Raw genomic sequence first — 27408 nt, 5'->3', positions numbered from 1 at the left:
ACTACCTTAATTTCACTGGGGGAAAAAATCATTACACAAACCTGATGTAAATCAAAACATTTAAAATCCTGCCTAAAAGCGATTTTTTTAAAATTCACCTGGAAGATGTACCTGTACCACCACAGCTGCTATCTGCAGACTTCTCCTGTAGATGAGATTTACTGTCTCTGAGCCGTGTTTAAAGGCAAGCTTATGTAAAAAAGCAGTCTGTATGTTAAAATACAAAAAAAGAGTTGAGCAAGGAAGCGATCATTTGTCTGATGAAATCAATAACAGCTGTTAATGCAAGAACAATGTCTTGGTTTTCTGCAGTGCTCTGTGCAGCGAGACTGTCTTGATGCTTTTATTTTCACAAACTCCCGCCTGTGTCATTACAGACACCGCTCCTCTGTAACCTTGGGACAGCTTGTACCTTTTATTTAATTTAAGCATTAACACAGGCTCAATAAGAAAATGCAGTTCCAATAATAAACTCAGAGTAATTGCCAAAGATGAAGACATACCAAACCAGAGAGTGTGTTCAGGAAAAGAAAGAAAACTGGAAGTGCTGCAGAGAAGCTTTTTTCTTTCTCACATGTAAACTAAATTTGGCTCAGGCGTCTCTGGTCCGTTTCCCCTCGCAAATCAAAGGTAACATGTAACTCACCTTAAACTATCTCAGTCTTTCTTTTTCTCGCACTCCTTTTAAAGTCTGGTTGCTCTTCATTATACGGCTTCCATCCCAGTCTCTTTCTCTTTCCATCTCAGCTTCTCCCATCATCATTTTCTCTCCTGTCCTAGATGAATCATGTCTTACAAAAGCACCACCAGCTGCTAGCAGTCCCTGTCCCTGCTGTCCCAGTTGGGGTTGGACAGCCCGTGGGAACTGTTTACTATCCAGCAAATCTTTGTATTGGATCTCGGGCCTAATCATCCTCAATCAGGCCGTCCTGGTAGCATTGTCGAGACCCGGCTGGAGCTCGTATCCAAGAATCTTTACTACTCCGCTCTGAAAGGGTCGGATATTTTTGTCGCGTATCCGGTACGCTTCTACGGGCTTTCCACCATCCTTCAGACAAACCCGGCCCAGGATTTCCCGCCGCATTCTGAGAAGAGCTACTTCTTGCTCCATCTGGGCACGACCAAACTTGTCGATATCCTCCCAGAACGTGCGGTTGAAGGTTTTGTATAGGTACCAATCTAAGGCGTTCCACTGGCGTAGCTTCTCCCGCTGACGATCCGTTAGCGACAGATTGGGCAACATCTTGCCTTGTGAGCGTCCAGCTCTAGCACCGACGCCAGCCGCTACGGCAGCTTTGCCGACCCAGCTTCCGCTCATTACGCTGTTGCTGCCGGACTTTTGCTGCCGAGCGTTAAGGCTAAATGAGACTACAGCATCCAGTGGCCAGCAGAGGGCATGTCTCAGCAGGATCATAGACTCATCAAAGTACTCGGACACAAGAATCAGTCTGAATGTCTGGCGGATCATGGCCTCACCATGCTGAGCTAATTCCACTGAGAAATTAGCATTATTGTCCATGCCAAAATCAAACCAAAGCAGGTTGCGGGCATAGTGGTTGTTGCAAAGACGAGGGTCATAGTATTTATTTGGGTCGTCGACAAAGTCTCCCAGCCCCTTTGCCTTCCGAAAGGCAGGAGCTACTTCTTTGTAATAAGCAAAAGAGCACTCGGCCAGCGCGACAGGATCCCTGATGATAGAAAAGTAGAATGTGTCTGCAGGCATCACTTTCTCCACCTGAAAGACAAAAATTGAAACATTTACAAATAACGATACTACTGCAGTAGTATCACGTGTTGTCTCTGACATCCGTCACGGTTCAACTATCTATTGTTTTAATTATGAAACCAACAGAAGGTCCTCTGATGTCATTCTACCACTGAGCATGCTCAATCTGCACAGAGGGTTCGGCTTGCTGACACGGGTATTTACAGGTATTTACACTAGCAGTCTGGTGATTAGCCGGAATGACAAATAGTGCTAATGTCACGGTTCTGGGTCAGTTTTGACCCAGTATTTTGAGTTTTGATTGTTAGTTTATTTTTGAATGATTGTTGTGGTTTTGGGTGCTATGAGTATTATTAATATGATGACGATTATTATTATTAGAGTTCTATGTTTCTGTTTATTTGTGTTCTCATGTTTTGTGTGGGTTTAGTTCCATGTGTCATTTTCTGTCTGTCTGTCTCTTAGTGTTGAGTCTGCGTCTTTGTGTAGTGTTTTTGTTTCCTGTTTTATTGTGAAGGTCTGCGTCTCATGTGAGTGTGTTCAGTTTTACCTCTGTCTCGTCTTGTTGATTACTCCCAGCTGTGTTCCCCACCTGTGTGTAATCTCCCTGTATTTCTCTGTGTGTATTTGTCAAGAGATTTATTCTAAAGACACTTCTTCAGCTAAGAGTCTAAAGGTAGAAACACACAGACGCTGCAGCACTACTTGTATACAAGGGCGATCACAGAACGCTCACACCAGAGTGGGGGCCCTGTGATGCGCGCTCTGTTCTTGCACTTGTCTTTATTTATATACAAAAATAATACAACAGTGAATACGTCTATTCATAGGCAGAGGAAAGTTAGTGCGTAGGGAGTGAAGATAAGAGTGGTTTAGGTGTATGTGTGAGTGTTGTGAGATTCAGAAGGACGCAGCCTCTCTTCTTGTTAGGGAGCGCAGATAAAAGTGTCCAGCTCTCCTCTTCCTGCTTGTTCAGCTATTATCACTGTGAGAAAGAATTTATAAAACAGTCTTGTAGTGGACAACAGTCTAAGTCATCAAAAGGTCAACATACAGTATTCTATCATATGCAAACTTATATCATTAAAAGCTTATACTGACTACTAAGTACAATTTTCCATTGACAGTATTTAAGTCGCGTCTTCTGTCTTTGTAGTTGCTGGTCTGTCTGTGTATCCACCCTGCTTCATCTGTGCGTTCTCCCTGCTGTTGTCTTCATGTACCATCCTCTCCCTTCCTTCATGTTCAGGTTCGTGTTCAGGCTCAGTAGTTTAGTTATCCTAGTATAGTTTAGTTCTCCGTTTACCATTTGTTCATCTATACTTTTGTGTTTAATAAACCACCCTCACACCTTCACTACTGCCTGCGATTGGATCCTCCTTTATTATTTCCACACGGCTCATCTCACTCGCCGTGACAGCTAATGCACGGCCCGGCAGAGTTAGGCTAACCAACCCCACTGGGACCTTCTAGTGCTGGTTGAAGGGTTCAGTTCCCTAAGAGTCTGAAGGTTTGGATGGGCTGGCAATCCTCCTACAGCACAGGTGTCGAACTCCAGGCCTCGGGGGCCGGTGTCCTGCAGGTTTTAGATGTGTCCCTGGTCCAACGCAGCTGATTTAAATGGCTAAATTACCTCCTCAACATGTCTTGAAGTTCTCCAGAGGCCTGGTAATGAACTAATCATTTGAGTCAGGTGTGTTGAAACAGGGTGAGATCTAAAACCTGCAGGACACCGGCCCTTGAGGCCTGGAGTTCGACACCCCATCTGATACAGTCATACAGGCGGTTAGGTAAAGTCAGACTAAGCATGGAGATAAGTGTCTGTAGTGTTTTTTGTCCAATTTGAGCAAATTTCTAAATGAACATCACTTTAACCCACAAAATGACCTCTGTGTATTATTTTTGTGTATTTTGTTCATTAGTTGATACCGATTATCTTCTGCCAATGTTTATTATATGGCTGAGGCTACTGCCGTGTCACATCTGTATATGAGTTTGTACACTTTCATTTTCTATATATAAACTATAAAATGAGTCTCTTTAAAATGTCCGCCATGCTGGAAATTTGAACAGTGGAGGATTATACAGATTGCTGTATGATTATCAAACCATTTTCAGTCATTACTGTCAGCCTTCTATTTAACACACCATTCTCCGCCCGTGAACGACTTACCTCTGGCTTATTAAACCTCATGTGATTGCCCATGATGTGAAACTCCGTGGCTCGGGGACCTCGATAACCTTTGACTCTGTGAGCATTGAAAGGTAGTGGGTACCTCAGCTGGTAGCCCAGTGGGAGGGCAAAGCGAAGGTTATGTTCCTCTCCAAAGCGGTACAGCATGTTGAGCACTGTGCTGCTTGCTGTCTTGTGTGTCTTGAGGATTATTACAATTTTTTGCTACATTTCAGCTTTTTCAGCTATTTTTAGCAGACAGCTTCGGCATTACAGCATCCACACTGCATTTTTACAGGAAATGCAAATCTTTCTAGTTATTATTATTATCTAGACCAATCTAGACTAGACTGTGATCATTACAGCCACAGCTTGTGGTCTTTAACAGTCTCAGTGTTTTCTTTTCATGTTTGTGTGAGAATTTCCCCAAATCATGCGATGATCATGATTACTGACAGTCTGGTATGAAAAGTAGTTTTGTTTGGAGTTGTGTGGGTTTTGTCTGTGTCATAGTTTCACAGAAAAGCGTCATCAAGATGTAGTCACAGCCAGAGGCCAGCAGGTGTCACTGTGGAGATGGTTTCAGATTGTTTCCACACTTCAATATAATTCCTGCACAAATGCTTCAGTGTTTCACGAAGCCTCGCTTTGCCCATCACCAGCAAGCAGGCACCAAGTGCTGTTACTGCTGCACACACGATCTTTTCTCAGATGGACCAAACTGTCCGACCTGCAGATGTGCGTGGTTCATTCCCATGTGTCAGTTTAAAGATATCTCACTGAGTGTCAGAAAGACGAGTTTGCTTCTCTTCTCTACTGCAAGTGAAAAAAACAAACTGCAGGATGTCCTCAGTGTCAGAGATGTTTTCATGTAATTTGAAAGCTTTGGATGTTGTTATCAAATAATTTCAGAATTTCTGGAAATAATCAAATTTTCATTTTTACTTAAAATTTATTCTAAGCTTATAATCATTTGCATTCTACTCTAAACTTGAAAACTTGATTTTATTCATTTTAAATGATATCAAGGTCTGGGCTATGTGACCACCTGTTTGTGGTTTTGCACTGGTTGTTTCTGGTTTAAGTAATATTCTATGTTGTTGTTGTTGTTGTTTTGTGACCCTGCCAAGAGGGGACACTCTTTAGAAATGAAGACAAACACAGCAGTTGGAAATCTCCAGTTCATTATACATGTGATGGTGGTGATGATGATACAACAATATTACTACTACTAACAATAATAATACATTTTATTTAAAAGCACCTTTCAAGACACCCAAAGACACTTAACAATAGAATCAAATGCATAATCGAACAATGACAAAATGAAGAACAATAAGAAACAAAAAGCACAACATAAAATAAACAAACAGTGGGTTCACAGTGAATATGCAGATTTGAACAGATGAGTTTTGAGTTGGGATTTAAACTGGGAGAGAAAAGCAATGTTTCTGATATCTGGGGGTAGAGAGTAACCGAAAGCTCTGCTTCCCATAGTGGTGAGGCGGAAAGAAGGCAACGCAAGCTGGATAGAAGAAGAAGATCAAAGTGAGCAGAAGAGGTTGTGTTTAACAGGTGAGAAAGGGAAGGAGGGGCTTCTAGAACATAGTGGATATATATATATATATATATATATGTGTATATATATACATATATATATATATATATATATATGTGTGTGTGTGTGTGTGTGTGTGTGTGTGTGTGTGTGTGTGAGAGAGAGAGAGATGCTTTTTTTCAGACCTACAGGTCAGAGTGTTTTTCCTGATTATGAGTTGAAAGATGACATTCACAAAGATCTGACAACAACTCTGATGAGCTGCATTTTAGTTTGTACCAGTGTCAGAGTCTCCATCAGCTATTTAGTTTTAGAAGGTTCATTTGGATCGACTCAGGCTAAGAAAGTGTTTCTGGATCCAGAAACTGTGTAAGAAGCAGAATTTGTGTTTAAATGTAAAATTTGAAATTTAAATCCTCAGAAATGAAACTGAAGACATGAACTTGAGGTGAACATTTTGTTTCATTTTAAAACAAACTATTTTGACATCATCATTGTCGCCATGATTAATCAGCGGTGGACTGCCCGATGATCAACAGGTGTGATCAGGTGCAGCTGTCAGGATATTCAGAGTCTGAATCATTGTTCTTTCTCACATTTCCTTCCTTAAATCCAGTGTCAGTGTCTGCAGCAGTGATTATGTCTCATTATTGTGCACTGATGTTCACCATGAACAGAGTAACATGTCTAAACATTACTAACAAAACATGGAATCAGGTGGTCTGATGATTAATTTACTTGATGTATTATTATTGTGTTGTGTTGAATCTGGATGTTGCTGTATTGGTTGGCACTTTTCTTTAACATAGTGTGGAGATCTGCGGTGGTAGCTCCCATCTTTAAGAAGGCAGACCAAAGGGTGACTGGCCTCTTCCTTAGAGATAGTGTGAGGAGTTGAATCGTTTGGGAGGGGCTCACAGTAGAGCCACTGCTCCTCCATATTGAAAGGATCCAGTTGAGTTATTTGGGCCTCTGATCAGGATGCCTCCTGGGTGAGGTTTTCAGGAATATCCCTCTGGCATGTTAGAGCTCACGTCTTATGCGTGCATGCCAACAGTAACCAAAGTCAGTTGCAGCATTTTTTGTCCTCAAAAAGAAAAATCCCACCTGCTACTGTGGAGGAGATGTCACTGCTATTGGATACTTTGCTGGAGCACAGTAAAGCTGTGGGTCGTGGGAATGACCCATAATGTTTGATCTATGTCAGGGGTCGGCAACCTGCGGCTCCAGAGCTGCATGCGGCTCTTTAGTCCTTTTAGTGCGGCTCCGCGTGGTTTGGGAAAATAAATTATTTTTTTTTAAGTAATTAGCTGAAGTGTATTTTATTTATGTTATTTATTTTTTTTTAACTTGTAGTTCTAAATTGGAAGATTATTGTGATATTGAAATATAAATATAAAATTATATTATATTATTTTTGAGCGCTCAAAATAAGCGCCACACTTGCTGAAGCCGGTGTACCCGCCCGAAATGCCGCGGCGAGACTTTCAACCCCAGGTAGGCCAATTATGGACCTTCGGATCCACATTATGTCAGCAGCTGTTCTCCACCGTGAACTATGTTAAAAGCAAACACGGTCACGCCTCACAGACGACAGCTGACAGTCCTGCGTAAAGATGAAAGTGACTTGGTACAGCCCCGATTTGCAGATGCTGTGCGCAGAGGTTCAGGAGCAGAAGTCCCATTGTAAACATATCACGGCAGACCCGACACTGTTTGCATGAACACGCTCTTCAGCATCTCTTTATTGACCACTTTTCACACACGGTTGTTGCTATGCGCATACATCCGGCTGTAGCTTTGCAGCTCACAGCCCGACACACACCAACACAACAGCACAGAGAGCACAGACTTTAGGCGTGATTGCGGGTGCCGTGATGGCGAGGCGTGATTGCGCCTCCCCTGCAGCGGCGCTGCAGACCACGCCCCGCCACACACAGGTAAAATACATATTTAGGCAGAATTTTGCAAATAACTATTTTTCATCTTTGAGCAGCAAAGTGCCTTTTTTCCAATTATTTTTTTTAAAAGTCGGGTCAAGGCCCAAAGGCGATATAAGGGTGGCGGCTCACAACAGTTTTTGTTTGCTACATGGATCATTTTAGTTCAGCTGGGTGTCTTTCCTTTTGTTATATTTCTTTAAGAGTTCAAAATGTGTTCATTACATAAATAAAAAAGTAATTTTCTCTGTAGCACTTCATGGATTTAAGCAACACACCTTAGTTGTTCACACAAAGCTTAAAGGTAAAAAAAGAAAACAATATATACAGTGTTATCTTCATTTTAGATGTTAAAAAGTATTTGCAGCTCCCAGTGTTTTGTTTTGCGTGGAAATCGCGTCCAAATGGCTCTTTGGGTGTTAAAGGTTGCTGACCCCTGGGTTAACTCACAAAATGAGTTAAAAAGGGGGAGACTGTTACGAAATAAATATATATTCTTAGTGCTTATTTTCTGATTATATTGTTTCATGTATTTTAATCATAAAGGCTTTTATAAACCAAGGCCAGATGTGGCAAAGAATTAGGTCAGAGGGTGACAGGTCGCCTAGCAACAGAGGCTTTAGTAAGGGGAAGTTAAGAAACAGGAAGTTTAGTGCAGAGCTGCAGAGGCATATTAATAAAATACAGGAAACCAGACAGAAAAAGAAGAACTAAGTAACACACACACACACACACATTAGTCAGACCAGAAGGAGTTGTTTTGATCGAAACTGTGTGTGTCTGTGTGTGACCTATAGCAGAACTATGTATACGTATTTTGCCTGGCAATGCTTTTAGAACTGGGGTACGTGCTCGTGTCTGCAGTTCTCCCTTTCCGGAAATGTACAATAAAGATCATTTTTTGAGCTTTGACCACTCTGAGTAGGAAGTCTTTCTCTGTCGCCAAAAGAATTCAAAAGAACGGAATTTAATACCTCCTACCCACCTCGACATACAAACTCTGTGTGGCTTCACGTGTTCTGTTGATGTTTACATGATCGAAATAACTTGAACACAAACACAAACAAAGAGGAAGACGGAAGGAAAAAACAACAAGTCCCAGCATCCTCTGTGTTTAGGGAGCAGTAGTGAAAGTGAAAGCAGGAGGAGGAAGGTGGAGCTGAGGCAGGTGAGTGTTAACATGAATATGTTTCTTCTTATGACATAAAATAATTCCACGCTGTTCGTGTCTGTGGGTGAAATGTGAGGCCGGTCGGCTCCTCTGAGCGCTGGTTTCCTGTAAGTAGAGAGGAAGTGAGTTTAGCTGAGCCTCCGTTTAGTGTGAGAGAGCAGGAGGAGAGTGAGAGCTGTGCTGAGGCAGGGTGAGTGTTAACACCGCTCTGACATTACTGTCTCTGTGGCGGGAACAACAGGCTCCGTCAGTGGAGGCAAAAAAAAAAAATCAGACTTTGGTTTTTCAAAGGAAACAACTTTATGTCGGAAGTTCCATACGCTCATTGGATAACGATGTGTCAATCTCGAGCTATTAGCCAATGAGCGTGCGGACTCACAGAAAGACCCGCCTTCATCACGGGACTTTAAAAACTACAACGGCGACAGAAACTCCGTGAGTGGAGTTCAGGCTGACGTCATGAAACTGTGACGTTTGAGCCACTTCCTGTTCTCAGTCCCAGCGTCCTGATCACCGAGGTTTCTGTTGCTCTGATATCTGATATTGATTATATTGGTAAACAGGCTGTAGCATAAACATCAAACACAGCTGAAGAAGTTTTTGGATGGTTGACTTCAAATGATCCGTCGGTTTGAAAAGTAAAAACAATTTAAAAAAAGCTGAAGCTGATGCAGGGTGAGTGTTAACACCAGGACTTTAGAGGGAAGAAGAGTCACAGCTCAGCACATTGTTGACGGGTTGTTGTTCAATCGGGGGAAGACATCTGAATCATTGCAGGGGGAATGGCTTTCACAACTTTAATATAATAATAATAATTAATAATTAATATTTAATAATTAATATTAATATTTAATACTACATAAAAAATTCCCATCTATGGATGTAATTGCCAATTGTTACATTGTTGTAAATGTTATGTAGGCGCTCTTTAACTATCTTAACATACCCATCATCAATTAATAGATCTGCATTAAATTTCCAGTAATCTTTTTAAATTGCGTTTTATTTTCAGGGTTAAGTTTAAAAGTAATAATACTGTGATCTGTCAACGGGCTGCTGAGATGGAAACATGTGAAACATATCTATATAGTAAAGTCGACCCAACCACAGTATGGAACGCCAGGACTGCCATTATGAATCAATTAAATGCACCATTAAATAATAAATTAAATGTGGCAATAATTAATTTAAATTTGAAATAATTAATTAAATAAATATTTTTGACACAATTAATTAATTATTTATTTCACTTTTTAATTAATTATTGCCACATTTAAATAATTATTTAATGGTGTATTTAATTAATTCATTTTGGCACAGTTGACTCCTTCAGGTCTCACCATAAATTTATTTTATCTGTCAACCTCACCCATCAAACTCAGGGGGCGGGGTTAACGCTGATCGAGTCAGAACCATTGCTTTGTCCTGGTGACCAGTGTTTTTAGAAGGTGTTACTGCACACCAACAACTGCCATGTGGAAACTAACAGAACTGAACTTTGAAAAACCCTGTTTGTGTCTCACCAAATACCGTTTTAATATTTTTTAGCCGAGAATGTAGCGGTTTAATCTTCATATATCTGGTCAGTTTGCAAAGATACAGCCTCTTTGCAAAAGTGCTTCGATGATTTCGGAGATGTCTGCCCAGTCTCATGTCAAAGCGTGGGATAGAGCCGCTCGCCTCGCAAGCAATCGAGCTGTTATTACCACCGACAAAGCGCAGGTCCCGGTACACAGCTGTAATAACCCCCGCTGACACTGACTTCATTTACTGAGGTTATATTTATCGAGTTTTTATTTCCTGATGTTTGTATGTGTCATACGTGTTCCAGACGCCAATTCTGAATTATAACTAACATTAAAAACACATTTAAGCAGGAGAGAGAGCAAAAAAATTCGATTAACATCTGATGTTTGGGTTTTTGTTCAATAATCAGCGTGACCTGATAAACGCATAAAAGAAGTAACGTTGGTGTTTCCGTCATGTAGTAACTGCTGGCTTTAACTGTGCAAAGGTGGTTCGACACTATGAAACACATACAGACTTCATGATGTTCGCCTCATTTTTTTATTGTGAATATTAATCATGAGGGTAAACGGCCCTGTACACCACGGAGCGAGGTCAGCATGTCCACGATATCTTCAGGTCTCTGAGTTAACCCATCAAACTAATCTAACGGTCACTTACGAATATGTCACGGGTCATATCAATATGATTTTAAAGAAAATCATCCTTATTACTGCCAACTATTCCAGTTACCATCAAATGTTAAAGGAAAATATCAGGATGAGTGTCTGTGAGCTGAGAAGGACGTGAAGCGAGCAGTTTATCCCAGAGCTGAAGCTGCTCTGTGTGCAGAGATGAGCTCAGATTCCTGCTGTGATTGATCAACAGTCACAGAAATGTAGACTTGTAGTTATTACTGCAGGATGGTCACAGCAGATACTGATAAACATGTATTATGAGGATGGATGATCAAGTTTCTCACTCTCTCCTTTAAATCTCAGTTTTTTCTTCTTCACAGTTTATCTGTTAATTTATTAATGAATAACACTGAAAGAGTTTCTGTTATATTTCCCTTGAACATCACCTTATTAGGGCGGCATTAGGAAATAGCCCCCTCCAAAGAATGAATGAATGAATGATGATAATAATAAAATGATTAAAAAGCAGAGCTCAGAGTGGTAGAATGGTCAAACATGGATCCACGGGTGGTTCAACTGCATTTGGTGACGTGACTAAAGCACATCTTTAATCCCACCATCAACGGGATGTTGTCTCCTTTACTACGGTTACTTTACTTGGTCACCGTGTGGATTTCTTTGAAATGAACCAAATTCTTTTATTTGTTGGTTGTTGTAGAGCAGGGCGATATGACCAAAAATATTTATCACGATATACATTTGAAAATTTGCGATTACTCCGACAATCCATCAAATGGTGTGGCTTCGTTGCTTAGCAAAGTCGTACTGAAACATTTCGAGCGCCGTGTACCACATAAAATTGATACCAGGTCAGTAAACACAACCAGAATGTCACTGGCAGAGTATCGCGAGCAAGAGGAGATCTTCAAACTTCGAATCGGTCATCTTAAAAAGGATTGTAAGGGGCACTGTGGATTTTCAGAAAAATCAAAGGATTGATTTTAAGTGTGCTGCATTTTCCAAAAAACACGGTAATAACGACGGCCCACTAGCACAAATAGTGCTTTGTTGTCGGTCTGACGGACTAAAAGTCGAAACATTTCCACACCACTGAAGTTGCAGCATATTTACAAACCAATTCTGGTTCATCCGTTTCATTCAACAATCCACTTTCGCTCTTCTCATTCTGCGTCGCCGCCATGTGCGTATGTAAACGAAGGCATTGCGCATGCGCGTTTGACCCATATTCTATTCTTCTTATCGTTGCCCAACATTGTACCGGTATTACAGTGAACGGTATGATATGGCCCAGCCCTAGGTTGTTGCATATTTAACCTCTACAGTCAGGAAAGGAGGAGATGAGGCCTCAACAATGTTGGGTTGTAGCTGTGGTTCAGGTTAGAGTGAGTGTCCATGGAATAAATGTAAGTCAGTGAACTGGAAACATGACTGTGTTAAACTTTCTTTTCCTTTTTATAATGAGTCTAATCAAAGGTGTACAGAAGTATCTCCACTTTGACTTTTCCGTGTCACCATCAGAGCTTCTGCACAGTGTGTTTCTGGGGCAGATAACATTGCAGCATTATGGAGACATTATGGAGACAAAAAGAAAAGCGTCTGGATTTCTTTAAGTTAAACTTAAAGAAATCCAGACGTTGTTGGTTTCAGTGTTTAGTCTCATTCACACACTCCCTCAGACTCTTCACACACACTGATTTGCTGACATAAACACACTCCTGTGTGCTTTCTTGGCTTCACACACACACTGAGGACCATCTACAGACTGTGAGCTCCGTCTTCTTTGTCTTTGGAGCCGAACTCTGACAAAGTTAGGAACAAAACTTTCTCCAGCGTGTGAACTTTCCTCCTAGACTCAGTCTGAGCAGTCAGACCACATATTTCTAAAGCAGCACATGAAGGTGTGGCTCACACACACACAGGTGAAGGAAACAGCTGCAGTATTAAAAACTGCTTCACTGTCTACAAATATATGAACTGAATGTTTCTTTCAGGCTGTAAAAACCTTATTTATCCTCCATTACAGTCCTGCATTCAGAGGATTACTTCTCTTATATTAGTACATGTATTTTATTCTGATGAACACATGAAACTCTGAGCTGGATTGAATCCATTGAATCAGAGTCCAGGACTCAGACTAAACACACTGAATGTGTCCTGAGCTCGGCACGCTGTTCCACAGTAACTGCTGTCACAGTCACTGTTACTGAGTTAGCTTAGCTAGCAGAGCAGCTAGCAGTTAGAGTATGAACTCTGTAAGCAGTCAGCTCGGTCCTGGACATTGTTACTGACATAAAGCTGCTCTCTGCAGCCATGTTTGACCTGCTGCTTTGTAGGACTACAGTAATGGAGGATTTGGAGGCTGAACTCGGCTCTGTGACACTTTTTGTAGTGAACTGATGAAAGCTGCGTCTCAGATGGATGTTAGTCCAACACATCAGACACGACCTCTGCAGCTCTCAGTTGATGTGCACATGAATGATTTGTGTTTCCTCTGCAGGTGAAGGTAGAAAGTGTGTGTGAGCTGATGTGAATTGAGCAGCATGGATCAGTGTGAGGACAGAGAGGAGGGAGTCCCTCCCTCTAAAAGCACTCTGTGTGGGGAACATGAGAGCCAGACCAAAGCTCAGAGGTGAGATGACCATCTCTAACTGTCCGTGACTCTTCTCCATGTCACAGCTCAGCACTCACATCACTGCTCCATCATTATTCACACTCATACCTCTGTGTGTGTTGTTTTAAAGCCCAGAGCTGTGGGGCGTACCAGGCTCAGCTGGACATAACCCTAAAACTAATCCAGAACCTGGACCTGAACCCAGCTGTGTTTCCTTAAAGAGCAACGAGTCGAAGGATATTATTGAAAACTTTAACAAAAGACTGTTATGTGACAAAAAGTAAGTACATTATTTTTATGAGTTTCGGGTTGTTCATCATGTCTTTAATTTAATATTTCCAGTTTTTCCTTCCTATCTCATGAAGTTGTTACATTTATTGTTTTTCTTTTAGGATCAATAAGAGGCCAGAATCTCCTGGACCTGAACCCAGCTGTGTTTCCTTAAAGAGCAACGAGTCGAAGGGTGTTGGTGTTTCCTTTAAAGGCTGTTCTTCTGCTGCTGAGAGGTAATGTGTGTCTAGATGTTGTTCCTGACTCTGTATTTTTGAACAAATCCTCATGTTTAATATCAGCTCAGCCCTTTTTCACACACATTTCTATGTTGGTGTGTGAAGCGGTGTGTGTTGGAGTGTTTCCACAAACACAGCAGTCAGAGTGGAAAGAGTGGATGTTGTAGGAGGTGTTTGTGTAGTGAAGAGGCTGAGTGTCTGTAGGACTCCAGCTGCTCCAGCAGGTGTCTCCTTTGTGCTTTGCTTCAAACACAGTGTAGGGAGGAGCTTCCACTCAGGTGTTTCAGGTGTTGCTGGATGGAGGAGGACAAATAGTTTCCCCTTCAGTGACACTTCAGCAGCTCAATGTTCTGGGGAGATGTTTGTCTTTATGAAGGTTTATGGATTATTGTTCTTACTTTGGTTAAACTGAGCAATACATTTTCCATCTAACATTTAAAGTAAATTTCCAGGTGAAAAAAAGATCTGCAGCTGCAGCCTCTGTGATGTTTCACAGTCTGAAAGTAACAAATTCAACCAGAGTTCAAACAAAGGCTTAATATACGTGTGTGTTTGATATAATGCCAACAAGTACAAATAGGTGTTCTTACAGGTCTTAATCATAGAGCTCTGATAAGTCTGGTGACTGTCACAGTCAGCAATTTTGCTGCCTTTTATTTTATATTGGCCTTTTTAAAGCCCTTCAAATGCTCCCACATTCATACAGAGCTTTTAACACCAAACTCCTTTACAGTCCTTCTCCTCTCACACACGACTGATTTGTCTGCAGCAGCTGTGTTACTGCTAGTATTTTATTATGTGTGTAATCTCCTCATATTGTTCCTATGGTTTAGTTTGACTTCCTTCTGCAAACTCAGCTGCTCTGTTGCTGATACACGTCTCCATGAATATGATTGATCAGATGCTGCCAACTCCATGTGTTTCATGTGAACGCTCAGCTGAAACCCTGGGTTGACTTATCGAGTTAATAACAAGCTTCATGTGACTGTGAGTGCTAAAGTGAATCCAGATAAAGGAAAGAGACCCTGCTAATGTTGGACTCACTTCTTAGTGTAGATCCCAGGAGGAAGTTCAACATAGCCAGCCATGCTTTGTGCGAGCTCGACCAAACCTGAGACCACAGTGCAGGATAATGATTATCATCTGTCTCTGTCAAGCACATTTAAAATCCACAAATAACAAAAATAATTATATTTGATCATTAAAAATATGTTTTCAATTAAAAAGCATGAGCACACTGGTGGATTACAGAAACATGAAAAACTCGTTAACAGTAAAGTTAATTTAGGCGTAAACAAAGAGGCAAACATACTTAAGTAGAAGGACTGATGTTTGTGTTAAAATACCCTCTTAAAGCTGAAATACTGATTCAACTTCTTTACTCAAGTAAAGGTAAAAGAGTCCAGGCTCTGAAATGTACTCACAGTATTAAAGTAAAAACTCCATCTTTGAAGGAAATTTCTGCCAGTTTTTGTGCAAAGTTACCTGAATTTCTACCTCCAACATTAATATGAGAAAATTATCTGAACTTTTATTCTAATGAATTTAATCAGCTTGAACATTTTGTAGCACAAAAGTAGAAAAACCCAAAGGAATAAAAATAACTCCATTTGCTGTTGCCTGCATTGTAGATGGGTGGCTTTGCCTCAACACCTAAACAGGAAAATGAGTTTAGTCAAGTATTAAAGTGGGATTGAAGAGGTCAGGAAACCAGAGATCAGGTGTTGTGGTGCAGCATGGTCACAAGAATCATTTAGAAATGGGTCAAAATATTTTCTCTTCTAGATTTTTTGCACACAGTCTGATGTGCTGCTGCTCTGAGGTTCACTGCTCTCTGTGTACTTAGAAAACTGTGAGGTACAAGTAGATTTGACACAAGTTATAATGGCTGATTTCCATATAACGGTGGAATACAGGGACTTAATCGTTAAGTAAGAAGAAAGTTTGAAGCCTAATCTTGAAAGTAGAGATAGTGTCTGTCTCCCGAATCCAAACTGGAAGCTGGTTCCACAGAAGAGGGGCCTGAAAACTGAAGGTTCTGCCTCCCATTCTACTTTTAAATACTCTAGGAACAACAAGTAGGCCTGCAGTGTGAGAGCGAAGTGCTCTAATAGGGTGATATGGTACTACAAGGTCATTAAGATAAGATGGGGCCTGATTATTTAAGACCTTGTATGTGAGGAGCAGGATTTTGAATTCTGGATTTTACAGGAAGCCAAAACAGGAGAAATCTGCTCTCTCTTTCTAGTCCCTGTCAGGACTCTTGCTGCAGCATTTTGGATCAGCTGAAGGCTTTTCAGTGAGTTTTTAGGACTTCCTGATAATAATGAATTACAATCGTCCAGCCTGGAAGTAATAAATGCATGAACTAGTTTTTCAGCGTCACTCTGAGACAGGATATTTCTAACTTTAGAGATGTTGCACAAATGGAAGAAAGCAGTCTTACATATTTGTTTAATATGTGCGTTGAAGGACATGTCCTGGTCAAAAATGACTCCAAGGTTCCTCACAGCATTACTGGAGGCCAAGGTAATGCCATCCAGAGTAAGAATCTGGTTAGATACCATATTTCTAAGATTTTCAGGGCCGAGTACAATAACCTCAGTTTGATCTGAATTAAGAAGCAGAAAGTTAGCGGCCATCCAGGTCTTTATGTCTTTAAGACATTCCTGCAGTTTAACTCATTGGTGTGTGTTACCTGGCTTCATGGACAGATGAACAGCTGGGTGTGCTATGTCTTCTGATGATACTGCCTTGGTGATTTTAACATCCATGTCTGCTGTGACTCTAAACTTCTGGTCAAGGACTTTTTAAATATTATTGACTCTTTTAACTTGACCCAGTGGGTTACTGGTCCCACGCATGAAAAAGGTCACACACTAGACTTGGAGCTTTCCCACGGGCTGGATGTCTGCATCACTGAAGTATCTGAGTTGGGCATCTCCGATCATTTTCCTGTGTTGTTCACTGTAACACTGCGCTGCTCGGTAGGTAAGCCGTGCGCCTCAGCGTGTAAAAAAGCGAGCTTAATGCTCTAACAGCGCCGCTTTTTCTGCTGCCTTTATGGACTCTGGAATAATGAACTCCAGCTGTTAAAGTGTTGAGGACCTTTCGGACACTCTTCATTCTACCTGCACTGATATTTTGGACTCTATTGCTCCGTTCAGGACTCTGCGCGCTAAGCATTTATCAGAGCCGTGGTTGAATGAACATACGCGCTCCCTTAGACGTGACTGTAGACGCGCCGAAAGGAGATGGAAAAAGGACAGATTGTATGTTTCTCTACAGATTTTAAGGACTTTCTGTCTTTCTGCTCACCAAGAAGCTGTAAAAACTGCAGACACAGTTTGTCTTAAACTTAGTGTCAGTAAACAGTCACAGGCCTCAGGTACTTTTTAATGTCCTCAGTCGTTTTCTTCGTTCACGTGATAATGTCTGAGTCATTTCTTCACCAAGTATTTGTGATGATTTTTTAGCATTTTTAACAACAAGGTTCTATCTATTAGGGCTCTTGTCTCGCCGACTGCTGCCTCAGATCCGAGTCTTTCTCCTGTGTGCTCAGCTGTCTTAGAGCAGTTTGATCCTGTCTCCCTTAATGACTTGACTGCGGTAGTTTGTAACCTAAGATCATCACACTGCCCCTCTGATTGTCTCCCCCCAACTACTCTTCCAAGGATTGTCAGGTTGGAGATTGGCCTATAATTAGCTAAGACAGCTGGTCTAGGGATGCTTTTTAAGTAAAGGTTTGACTACAGCCAGCTAGGGATGGGTACCGTTTAGATTTGAAAACCTGCTGAATCAGAATCAGTTGCTGATGATGGCTTTTTTCTTTTACATTAATCATGTATAATCTTAACTCAAAGTGAACATAGACTTGATTGAAGTAACTCAGATCAGCCAATTCAAAATGCTTATTCAATCAACTCTGAGTTCATGGCTAGACTCAGTTTGTTGGCCCTGCACCTTCAAACTATTCCCTGTTTGTCCCTCATGTTTTTTGGATATTGTTTTCACATCTTATGTCACGGCTAGCGGGCGAGCCATGTTGAATTTAATAAAGGACCCAAGATGCCGACACTGCTGTGAAGTGAGTGAGCTTTATTGAAACGGTGAAGTGCAGCGGAGATGGCCTGTGCAGAAGCTAAGATAACCTCTACTGAAAAAACTAAAAAACTAACCTGAAACCTTAAACGGAGACACGGGGAGATAACACAGACGACCCGGCAACAAGCAGGAGAAAACAAAGGGCTCATATACAAAAAAACAATCAGGGAATGAGAAAAGGGAGGGAGACACAGCAGGATTAATTGGACATAACCAGACAAGGGGAAGCAAAAGTAGACACACTAACGTAGGACATGGCACTGTCAAAATAAAACAGGAAGTGAACACAGAGACACAATACTAACACAGTACAGAGGGAACACAGAAACCAAAACCTCAGAACTAGAAAATCTTAATCAGGATGAAATTGTAACAAAAGACAATAACAATCAAAACAAAACCACTGAGTCCACAGACTCGGGACATACATCGGCTCAAACTGTGGTCATAAATATTTTGTAAATCAGACTGTGTAGTTGTGAACGAGTTTTGTAACATTGTGAAACAAAATATGTGAAAAGTTTATGTTTTTGCGTTCATTGATTTGTGTGTGTAAAAATGTAAAAAGTGTAATAAACATTAGAACTACTTTTGCTGACACAAAGTTTGGCGAGCACTGCAAGTTGTCCTTTTAAACCAGTCACTGATATAAAGAGAGCACCTTGTTCCAGGGCATCTGAGCATGGAGGAAAGCTTTATGCAGGAGATGGTAAGAGCTGTTGGGACTAAAGAAACTGAGCAGAAAACTACAGACATCTGGAAACTGAGTTGTTAATTCTCAGTGGGATCACCAGGACTAGCAAAGCTTCACCATGACAGTCATCTGATTGACTGAACCCATCCAAACATCACTTCATGGACCTTTAGCTTGTGTCTGTGTGTGGACAGACATAACATGAGCTAATTATTCATTACTCCTCCACAGAGTGGAGCAGGAGAAGCAGAGGTTTCCACTGGTCAGTCTGCACAGCAACATCAAACACACCTGGACTCTGTGGTTATGGTTTGTAGTACTACGTTTACATTTGTTCTTTTCAGTCACCTCTGTGCTGCACTTTGTGGACCAGAGGATTGTCAGTGTGTCCAACATAAATCAGAGTTTGGGCTCCATGATTTCAGTCAGATTGGGGTGACTGTAGCTCAGGAGGTGAGCAGGTCAGCTACTAGTCAGAAGCTTTGTGAATCAAACCCTGGCTGGCAAATGTACTGGGTAACGTACTAAATCCAAGCTGCCCTCTGATGCATCCATCAGAGTGTGAAAGAAAGTATTTAAGCACAGAACAATGTGCTTGGTTGAATGAGGCATGTTGTATAAAATGCTTTGTGTGCACAGAGTATCACAGAGAGCTATATAAGAACCAGTCCATTTACCACTGGGTAATTCATATAGTCTTCTTTTCCAGCGGCTGGAGGACAACATCACCATGTTTGTGAAGAACGAGCTGAAGAAGATCCAGAAGCTTCTGAGTCCAGATCACCCAGAAACTTTAAAGAGCCAGATGGAGGATGAGGAGATGTTTGGAGGTGAGGATGAAGATGAAAGAAAGAGCTGCAGAGAAGCATTTCTGAAGATCACACTCCACTTCTTGAGGAGACTTAAGCAGCATGAGATGGCTGACCATCTGCAGAGCAGTAAGAAAATTTCTCTAAAGACTGAATATTGATCTTTCCTAATAGGTCAAGAAATGGACCAATAGACATTCATCCTTTCAGGGTACTGAAAGGCTGTGATATTTATTGTGTAATATTTGTTTCTGAATTTCTTACCTTCAGAAATATTTGCTTCACTCTGTAAACGTGAACTTAAAGCCCAACTGAAGAAGAAGTTCCAGTGTGTGTTTGAGGGCATCGCTAAAGCAGGAAGCCCAACCCTCCTGAATCAGATCTACACAGAGCTCCACATCACAGAGGGAGGGACTGCAGAGGTCAATGATGAACATGAGGTCAGACAGATTGAAACAGCATCCAGGAAACCAGACAGAGCAGAAACAACCATCAGACAAGAAGACATCTTTAAAGTCTCACCTGGAAGAGACGAACCAATCAGAACAGTGCTGACAAAGGGAGTGGCTGGCATTGGGAAAACAGTCTTAACACAGAAATACAGCCTGGACTGGGCTGAAGACAAAGCCAACCAGGACATCCAGTTCATATTTCCATTCACTTTCAGAGAGCTGAATGTGCTGAAAGAGGAAAAGTTCAGCTTGGTGGAACTTGTTCATCACTTCTTTAATCAAACTAACCAATCAGGAATCTGCAGGCTTGAAGACTTCCAGGTTGTGTTCATACTTGATGGTCTGGATGAGTGTCGACTTAATTTGGACTTCAACAAAACTAAAATCCTGACTGAAACAAGAAAGTCCACCTCATTGGATGAGCTGCTGACAAACCTCATCAGAGGGAACCTGCTCCCTTCTGCTCGCCTTTGGATAACAACACGACCTGCAGCAGCCAATCAGATCCCTCCTCAGTGTGTCGACATGGTGACAGAGGTCAGAGGGTTCACTGACCCACAGAAGGAGGAGTACTTCAGGAAGAGATTCAGAGATGAGGAGCAGGCCAGCAGGATCATCTCCCACATCAAGAAAGCTCAAGCCTCCACATCATGTGCCACATCCCAGTCTTCTGCTGGATCACTGCTACAGTTCTGGAGGATGTGCTGGAAACCAGAGAGGAGGACAGCTGCCCAAGACCCTGACTGAGATGTACATCCACTTCCTGGTGGTTCAGGCCAAAGTCAAGAGGATCAAATATGATGGAGGAGCTGAGACAGATCCACACTGGAGTCCAGAGAGCAGGAAGATGATTGAGTCACTGGGAAAACTGGCTTTTGATCAGCTGCAGAAAGGAAACCTGATCTTCTATGAACCAGACCTGACAGAGTGTGGCATCGATATCAGAGCAGCCTCAGTGTACTCAGGAGTGTTCACACAGATCTTTAAAGAGGAGAAACAACTGTACCAGAACAAGGTGTTCTGCTTTGTTCATCTCAGTGTTCAGGAGTTTCTGGCTGCTCTTCATGTCCACCTGACCTTCATCAACTCTGGACTCAATCTGCTGGAAGAACAACAAACAACGTCCATGTGGCCTAAATTATTTGATAAACCAAAACTCCAATCTCTCCACCAGTGTGCTGTGGACAAGGCCTTACAGAGCCCCAATGGACACCTGGACTTGTTCCTTCGTTTTCTCTTGGGTCTGAAGACTAATCAAACTCGTTTGCAAGGCCTGATGACACAGACAGGAAGTAGCACACAGATCAATCAAGAAGCAGTCAAGTACATCAAGAAGAAGCTCAGTGAGAATCTGTCTGCAGAGAAAAGCATCAATCTGTTCCACTGTCTGAATGAACTGAATGATCGTTCTCTACTGGAGGAGATCCAACAGTCCCTGAGATCAGGACGTCTCTCCACAGATAAACTGTCTCCTGCTCAGTGGTCAGCTCTGGTCTTCATCTTACTGTCATCAGAAAAAGATCTGGATGAGTTTAACCTGCAGAAATACTTTGCTTCAGAGGAGGCTCTTCTGAGGCTGCTGCCAGTGGTCAAAGTCTCTAAAAAAGCTCTGTAAGTTATAAAGTTTTTATTATTTATTTTGGTTGGTATGTTATGGAAAAACACACTGCCATCAACTTCTGTTTTGTTTTTGTCAAAATCCCTGTAATATAATCACTGTACCTTTATATACACGGGACTTGTATTAATGCTGCTGCCCTCTTGTGGCTAAAGTGTAATTATGTTATTGTTATTAGGGAGGATTTGAGAGAAACATGCCAAGTGAGTCAGCACCTTCGCTTTACCTTAAAAATCCAAATTCTTATGTCATCAGTTATAGTTGCATGTATTCATTATCATAATTTAACCTTTATTATTGATGTCTTCAATTTATTTTGAGTAAACAGCAATAATTTTATGGTTGTATTAAATAAATACATCACTAATGAATTCTTTATTTCAGTAATTAATTAAAAATGTACATAATGAATTAAAAATATTGATAATGAATTATTTAATGATGTATTTATTTAATTCACGTTGCTACTCCTGGCCCTGCATCGCTGTTCATAAATACATTTTATTTGTCAACTTCACCCATCAAAGTCAGGGGCGGGGTTAATGCTGATCAAGTCAAAACCATTGCTTTGGTCTGGTGGGCGTTCTTTTAGTGGGCTTTTCTCAGTACTAAGTAGGCCCACACACCAGGGTTTGGACATGTGTGGACCCAAACTGTACTTAAACTTGACCCTTTTTGTGTGTCACCAAATACACTTTAATATCTTCTAGACAAGAATGTAGTGGCATCACCTTTGACCTCTTTTGGCTCCAAACAGAAGTGACAGACTTGAGCAGGGTTCATTTAAAGGCTGACAGAAGTGGAGTGGTGACGGGAGATGTTTGACAGGACAGTGTTTCAGCCTCCACAGGTTCATGTTGTGCTCCATCAGTCAGTGAAGATGAAGTCAGTGCTGATGAGGCTGTAGAGTGTGTGAGGGATGTGAATGAGGATGATGAAGATCTGATGATAGCAGATAAAAACAGGCTGCAGAGACTTTGAGCCATACAGGGCACACAGTGTGTGTACAGAACAGCTGAAATCATTCTGGAGGCCTCACTGGAATATGGAAGCATCACAGTACAGCTTCACTAAAGTCTCTGATATGAGATGAGAAATGAAGCAGCCAGAGCTTTTTCATGAGTGGAAATCCACGGTGACTGTGAGCTGCTGCTACAGCCTCCAGATTAGCCAGCAGCTCATCCTGCTCAACATTTTCTCACCAACTTTAATGGAAGTGTGATGTTTTCAGCTGGAGTGATGGTCAGGGTGGCCTCCCTCTCTCTTCTTCTCCTCTTCCTCTTTCATTTGTAAAGCCACTTCTGCTGCTTTCATTCATTTGGAAGTCCTGTAGCTGAGTTTGGGAGAGACTAACAGCCTCGGCAGCAGAGGGGAGAAAGGCTGTAACACCACCACTTTACTCTGTTCTACCTGTCACATCATTTTATCAGGAAACAAATATGTTTTTACTATGTTTGTCTTGAAGATGTAAGAAGATCACATGGTGCTTTTTTTATTATTGTGTTGGTTTGTTTCCTGTCTCTTGGATGGAGCCCAGCTGTGCGTGGCCCCTGGGCCTGTGGTCAGAGTGTGTGCTGGATAATCCGCCCAGGATGAGGCCAAACTGACACGGGATGAAATGTCTGTCACATAATTGAGCTTAGTGTAGTTTCATTTCTGCACAATTTAAAAACAACCAAAACTTTTTTCTGTCTTTTCTATGTTATACTGTAGACTTTCTTTGATACTGTGTCCAAAAGGAGCAGCTTTTACTTTGAAGGGGAGGCGTCTCTGTTTCCTCTTCAGGTTGGATGATGGAAGCAAATGAGTGTGTGATGTTCTTTCAGTGTTGCACTTTGTAGACGCTCCCTGAGCACTGGTCTCACAGCCAGCTGCACATAGAGACCAGTGTTGTTAGTCCAGGTCAGAAGATGACTTGTTGGAATGAAAATGAGCTTGTAGTTTGTCTGCTTTAATAATGTGACTGGAAAAAGGTGTTGGACTTCAAATATGTCCATTTCTTTCACACTTCACCTTTAAAAGTGAAGCCATGTGGTTCCTGGAAGGAAAAACACGACTTTTTCAAGTCTTTGTCCTGTTTTTATGAGAAATGTACGACTTTAATGTGAAACATTCAGAGTTTTTTCTCTTGTTGTGTTTGTTTGAAGCTGCTTCCTGTTGGCTTCAGCTGTTTGGAGTTTCCATTTTCTAAACTTCTACATTCTGAACCTTCTTCAGCTCTGAACAGATGATGAAACTGTCACGGTCTGGCAGGCAGACCGTGGGGAATGATGGAGATAGGACCCAAACGCTGGACTTAGTGGAATGAGCAGTGCATTTATTTACAGTGGGGGTAAATGTACACCACACAATAATTCTCCAGAGTGCTCCCTCAACTCCTGTGTTGTGCCTTCTCCCAAGTGCTGGTATTTCGTGCTCTCTGCTTCTGTGCCTACGCACACCCCGTGCGTCCTGCAGTCCCGTGTTCCACTCTCCTGAGGATAAAACAGCAGACGCAGCCGTTATGACACCAACTCAGCAGGCATACACTAAACAGTACTTGAGACACTGACATGGAGTCTAACTCGACGATCCTGCGCCGGAGGAAGCCCCATCGCTCTGTTATGTAGCTCCCCCGACGAGCCTGATCAGAAGCAGGTGTGTGGGAACATAGGCGTGCCCAGCAGCCGGCAGGACCACACCCATCAGGCCTGCAGGTGGCTGTCCTTCATCCTCCAGCCACACCCGTAGACACACACACACGAACACACACCAGCATGGAACACAAGAGCACAGTGCCGCAAACATACATCCAATAATAACAATAATGATAATGATAATAATAATAAAGGTCCACACTGTTCACGGACCCCGAGTCCCCGGAACCGGGTCCGTGACAGTACCCCCCCTCTAAGGGTCGACTCCCGACGACCCTAAAACAAAAACACAAAAACCAAAAACCACAGTACAACCAACCCAGGGTGGGCGGTGGGGGGTCCAGGACGGAGGGCCCCAAAACCACTCCAACAACTCCACTAAACAACAAAAAGGAACACGTCAGTTAATTAGTCCAACCCCAGCCCTAATGGCAGCGGACATAGTTCTGGCAACCGACCCGGTGGGCGGCAAAACAGGTGAGATCTACTGTGGGCAGGCAGAGGCAGAAAACAGTTCCGGAGGCCTACCTCTAGTCCATCGGAGGGAACGCTGGACCTCCGGCAGACGGCCATGGGTCCGGTAGCAACGACAAAACAGTTCAGGGGGCCTGCCACTGATCCAGTGGCGGTGAAGCTTCAGCTCAGGCGGCCTGCCGCAGGTCCGGTAGCAGCGGTGAAACGGTTCCGGTGGCCTTCTCCGGGTCCAGTGACGGCGGCGGCGGCGCTGCTGCTCCTCTGGCGGCTTGCCCCGGGTCCAGTGGCGGCGGCGAAACGGTTCCGGTGGCCTTCTCCGGGTCCAGTGACGGCGGCAGCGGCGCTGCTGCTCCTCTGGCGGCTTGCCCCGGGTCCAGTGGCGGCGGCGGCGCTCCAGTGAGCAACAGCGAGGTGTGGCACATGGGCGATGACGCGCTGGTCGCTGACGTGGACGCGCTGGACGTGGATGGTGTGGAGGGCGCGCCGGACGTGGACGGCGTGGAGGGCGTGGACCCTGCACACTGACCCCCCGCGTAGGCTGATCGGATTCCTCCCGCCCGCCGACCTCCGATGGCTGTGCGCGCTCCTCCGGCCTGCCGAGCCCCTCTCTCGATGGCGGGCACTCCTCTCGCTCTCCGAGCTCCTGCTCCTGCTGCAGCTCCGGCCCCTGCAGCTCCAGCTCAGGCAGTGCGCGCTTCTCCGGCCCGCCGGGCCCCTCTCTTGACGGTAGCCGCTCCTCCCGCTCGCCGAATTCCGGCTCTGGCTCACAGAGCTCCTCCTCAGGTGGTGCGGGCTCCCTCCGCTCGCTGAGCTCCGCCGGCTCGCTGAGCTCCACAGTTGGCGAGGCGGGCTCCTCCGGCTCGCTGAGCTCCACAGTCGGCTCGCTGAGCTCCACAGTCGGTGAGGCGGGCTCCTCCCGCTCGCTGAGCTCCTCCGGCTCGCTGAGCTCCACAGTCGGCGAGGCGGGCTCCTCCGGCTCGCCGAGCTCCTCCTCCGGCTGCGACGCGGGCTCCCCCCGCTCGCCGAGCTCCTCCTCCGGCTGCGACGCGGGCTCCCCCCGCTCGCCGAGCTCCTCCTCCGGCTGCGACGCGGGCTCCCCCCGCTCGCCGAGCTCCTCCTCCGGCTGCGACGCGGGCTCCCCCCGCTCGCCGAGCTCCTCCTCCGGCTGCGACGCGGGCTCCCCCCGCTCGCCGAGCTGCCCCTCCGGCAGCGGCGCGGGCTCCCCCCGCTCGCTGAGCTGCCCCTCCGGCAGCGGCGCTGCTACGGATGGTCGATTCGGAGGCGAAGATGGTGATGCGGTAGCTGCAGGTGGTGAAGATGATGGTTGAGCGGGCGATGGTGAAGCTGAGAGTGCCGCGGTCGCTGCGATCTGATGGGACGCTGGTGGAGAAGTAGCTGCTGAGGGCGGAGGCGATGATGGTGTGGCAGCTACTCGTGGTCGACTGGACAGCGATGCAGGAACAACAGACTGGTGAAATGGTGGCAGAGTAGGTCCAGCAGACATATCGACCTCCAACTGAGGACGAGGATGAAAGGCTGACTGGACTAAAGACAGAGTTTCGTGCTGGGCAGCAGACAGAGTTTCGTGCTGGGCAGCAGACAGAGTTTCGTGCTGGGCAGCAGACTGAGTTACGCGCTGTGCTACGGCTTCAGGTTGTGCTAACAGCTGGGTCACAGCATTAGCATTCACACAGTCCGAGGTAGAGTTGGCAGATGGGGTGCGTAAAGAAAAATTGTCCAAATGACTCACCACAGCCGACTGTTGAGAAGTCCGGAAATCCGGCTGCAGTGAAGAGCACCGGCGGCGCGCGCGGCGCTTCTTTGACGATGCCGGGGCCGGCGCGAAAGGCTGAGATTCCACCAGTCGGCCGGGCAGGAGAGCAGCTGTGTGGTTTGGAGCAGCTGGTCCTTTGTCTGCCGACTCAGCAGATGCCGCGGAGGTGAGTGGAGATGTGGTGAGGTGCAGAGGGCGTGTGAGCTGTTTCCCCCGCAATGGAGGGTCCAACAAGTGAGTTGCAAACGATGGTGGGGAAGCTATCTGCCTATGAGAAAAGAAACAGGCAGCAAGGGCTCCCAGGGAGGTCGCCACATCCTCCTCGCCCGGACAGCCCAAACCGAAAAGCTCAAAGCTGGAACTTGCCCTCAGCATGGTTATAATAGAAATTCATTTCTTAATGTCCAAAAAGCTCACAGAAAAGGTGGTTGAAGACAGGAAAGTATCAAAAAATACGACCTGTATGTGTCTCTGATGTGGATCTGCCGCCTGGATAATGCTCCGACAGTAATTCCAGAGCTGGGCGAGCAACCCCTCCTGTGAAACGGTCCTTGAGTCCGCTGGGCCCATGATGGCAGGATCGTTCTGTCACGGTCTGGCAGGCAGACCGTGGGGAATGATGGAGATAGGACCCAAACGCTGGACTTAGTGGAATGAGCAGTGCATTTATTTACAGTGGGGGTAAATGTACACCACACAATAATTCTCCAGAGTGCTCCCTCAACTCCTGTGTTGTGCCTTCTCCCAAGTGCTGGTATTTCGTGCTCTCTGCTTCTGTGCCTACGCACACCCCGTGCGTCCTGCAGTCCCGTGTTCCACTCTCCTGAGGATAAAACAGCAGACGCAGCCGTTATGACACCAACTCAGCAGGCATACACTAAACAGTACTTGAGACACTGACATGGAGTCTAACTCGACGATCCTGCGCCGGAGGAAGCCCCATCGCTCTGTTATGTAGCTCCCCCGACGAGCCTGATCAGAAGCAGGTGTGTGG

General features: G+C 44.1%; 2 protein-coding genes and 1 long non-coding RNA gene across 3 annotated transcripts in view; 1 reads left to right on the top strand and 2 right to left on the bottom strand.

Annotated features, from left to right (window-relative positions):
* Positions 1-27408, bottom strand: part of LOC120439390 (zinc finger protein 771-like) — an 844755-nt gene that overhangs the window by 648314 nt on the left and 169033 nt on the right. The gene's annotated exons all lie outside the window — the stretch shown is intronic.
* On the bottom strand, positions 391-4067 carry LOC120433784 (galactose-3-O-sulfotransferase 2-like). Its single transcript, XM_039600677.1, has 2 exons — positions 3900-4067; positions 391-1735 (listed from the first exon to the last, which is right to left on the bottom strand). The coding sequence occupies exons 1-2, from the start codon at positions 4065-4067 to the stop codon at positions 920-922; spliced, it is 984 nt and encodes a 327-aa protein (XP_039456611.1). The 3' UTR covers positions 391-919.
* Positions 13301-13915, top strand: LOC116322164. The gene is made up of 3 exons (XR_005612622.1): positions 13301-13362; positions 13475-13624; positions 13737-13915. It is a non-coding gene; the product is annotated as an uncharacterized LOC116322164 (long non-coding RNA).

Source organism: Oreochromis aureus, linkage group 3 (genome assembly GCF_013358895.1).
Source record: "Oreochromis aureus strain Israel breed Guangdong linkage group 3, ZZ_aureus, whole genome shotgun sequence".
Lineage (NCBI taxonomy): Eukaryota > Metazoa > Chordata > Actinopteri > Cichliformes > Cichlidae > Oreochromis > Oreochromis aureus.
Note: the sequence above shows the minus strand (reverse complement) of the source record. Positions and strands in the feature narration are given on the sequence as shown.

What these genes read in the sequence shown, in the direction of transcription:
- LOC120433784 (XM_039600677.1), bottom strand. Translation starts at nt 4,067, where the DNA reads ATGCTGTACCGCTTTGGAGAGGAACATAACCTTCGCTTTGCCCTCCCA. An exon ending in TGAGGTTTAATAAGCCAGAG is followed by an intron (nt 1,736 to 3,899) that starts GTAAGTCGTTCA and finishes TTTGTCTTTCAG; the next exon opens with GTGGAGAAAGTGATGCCTGC.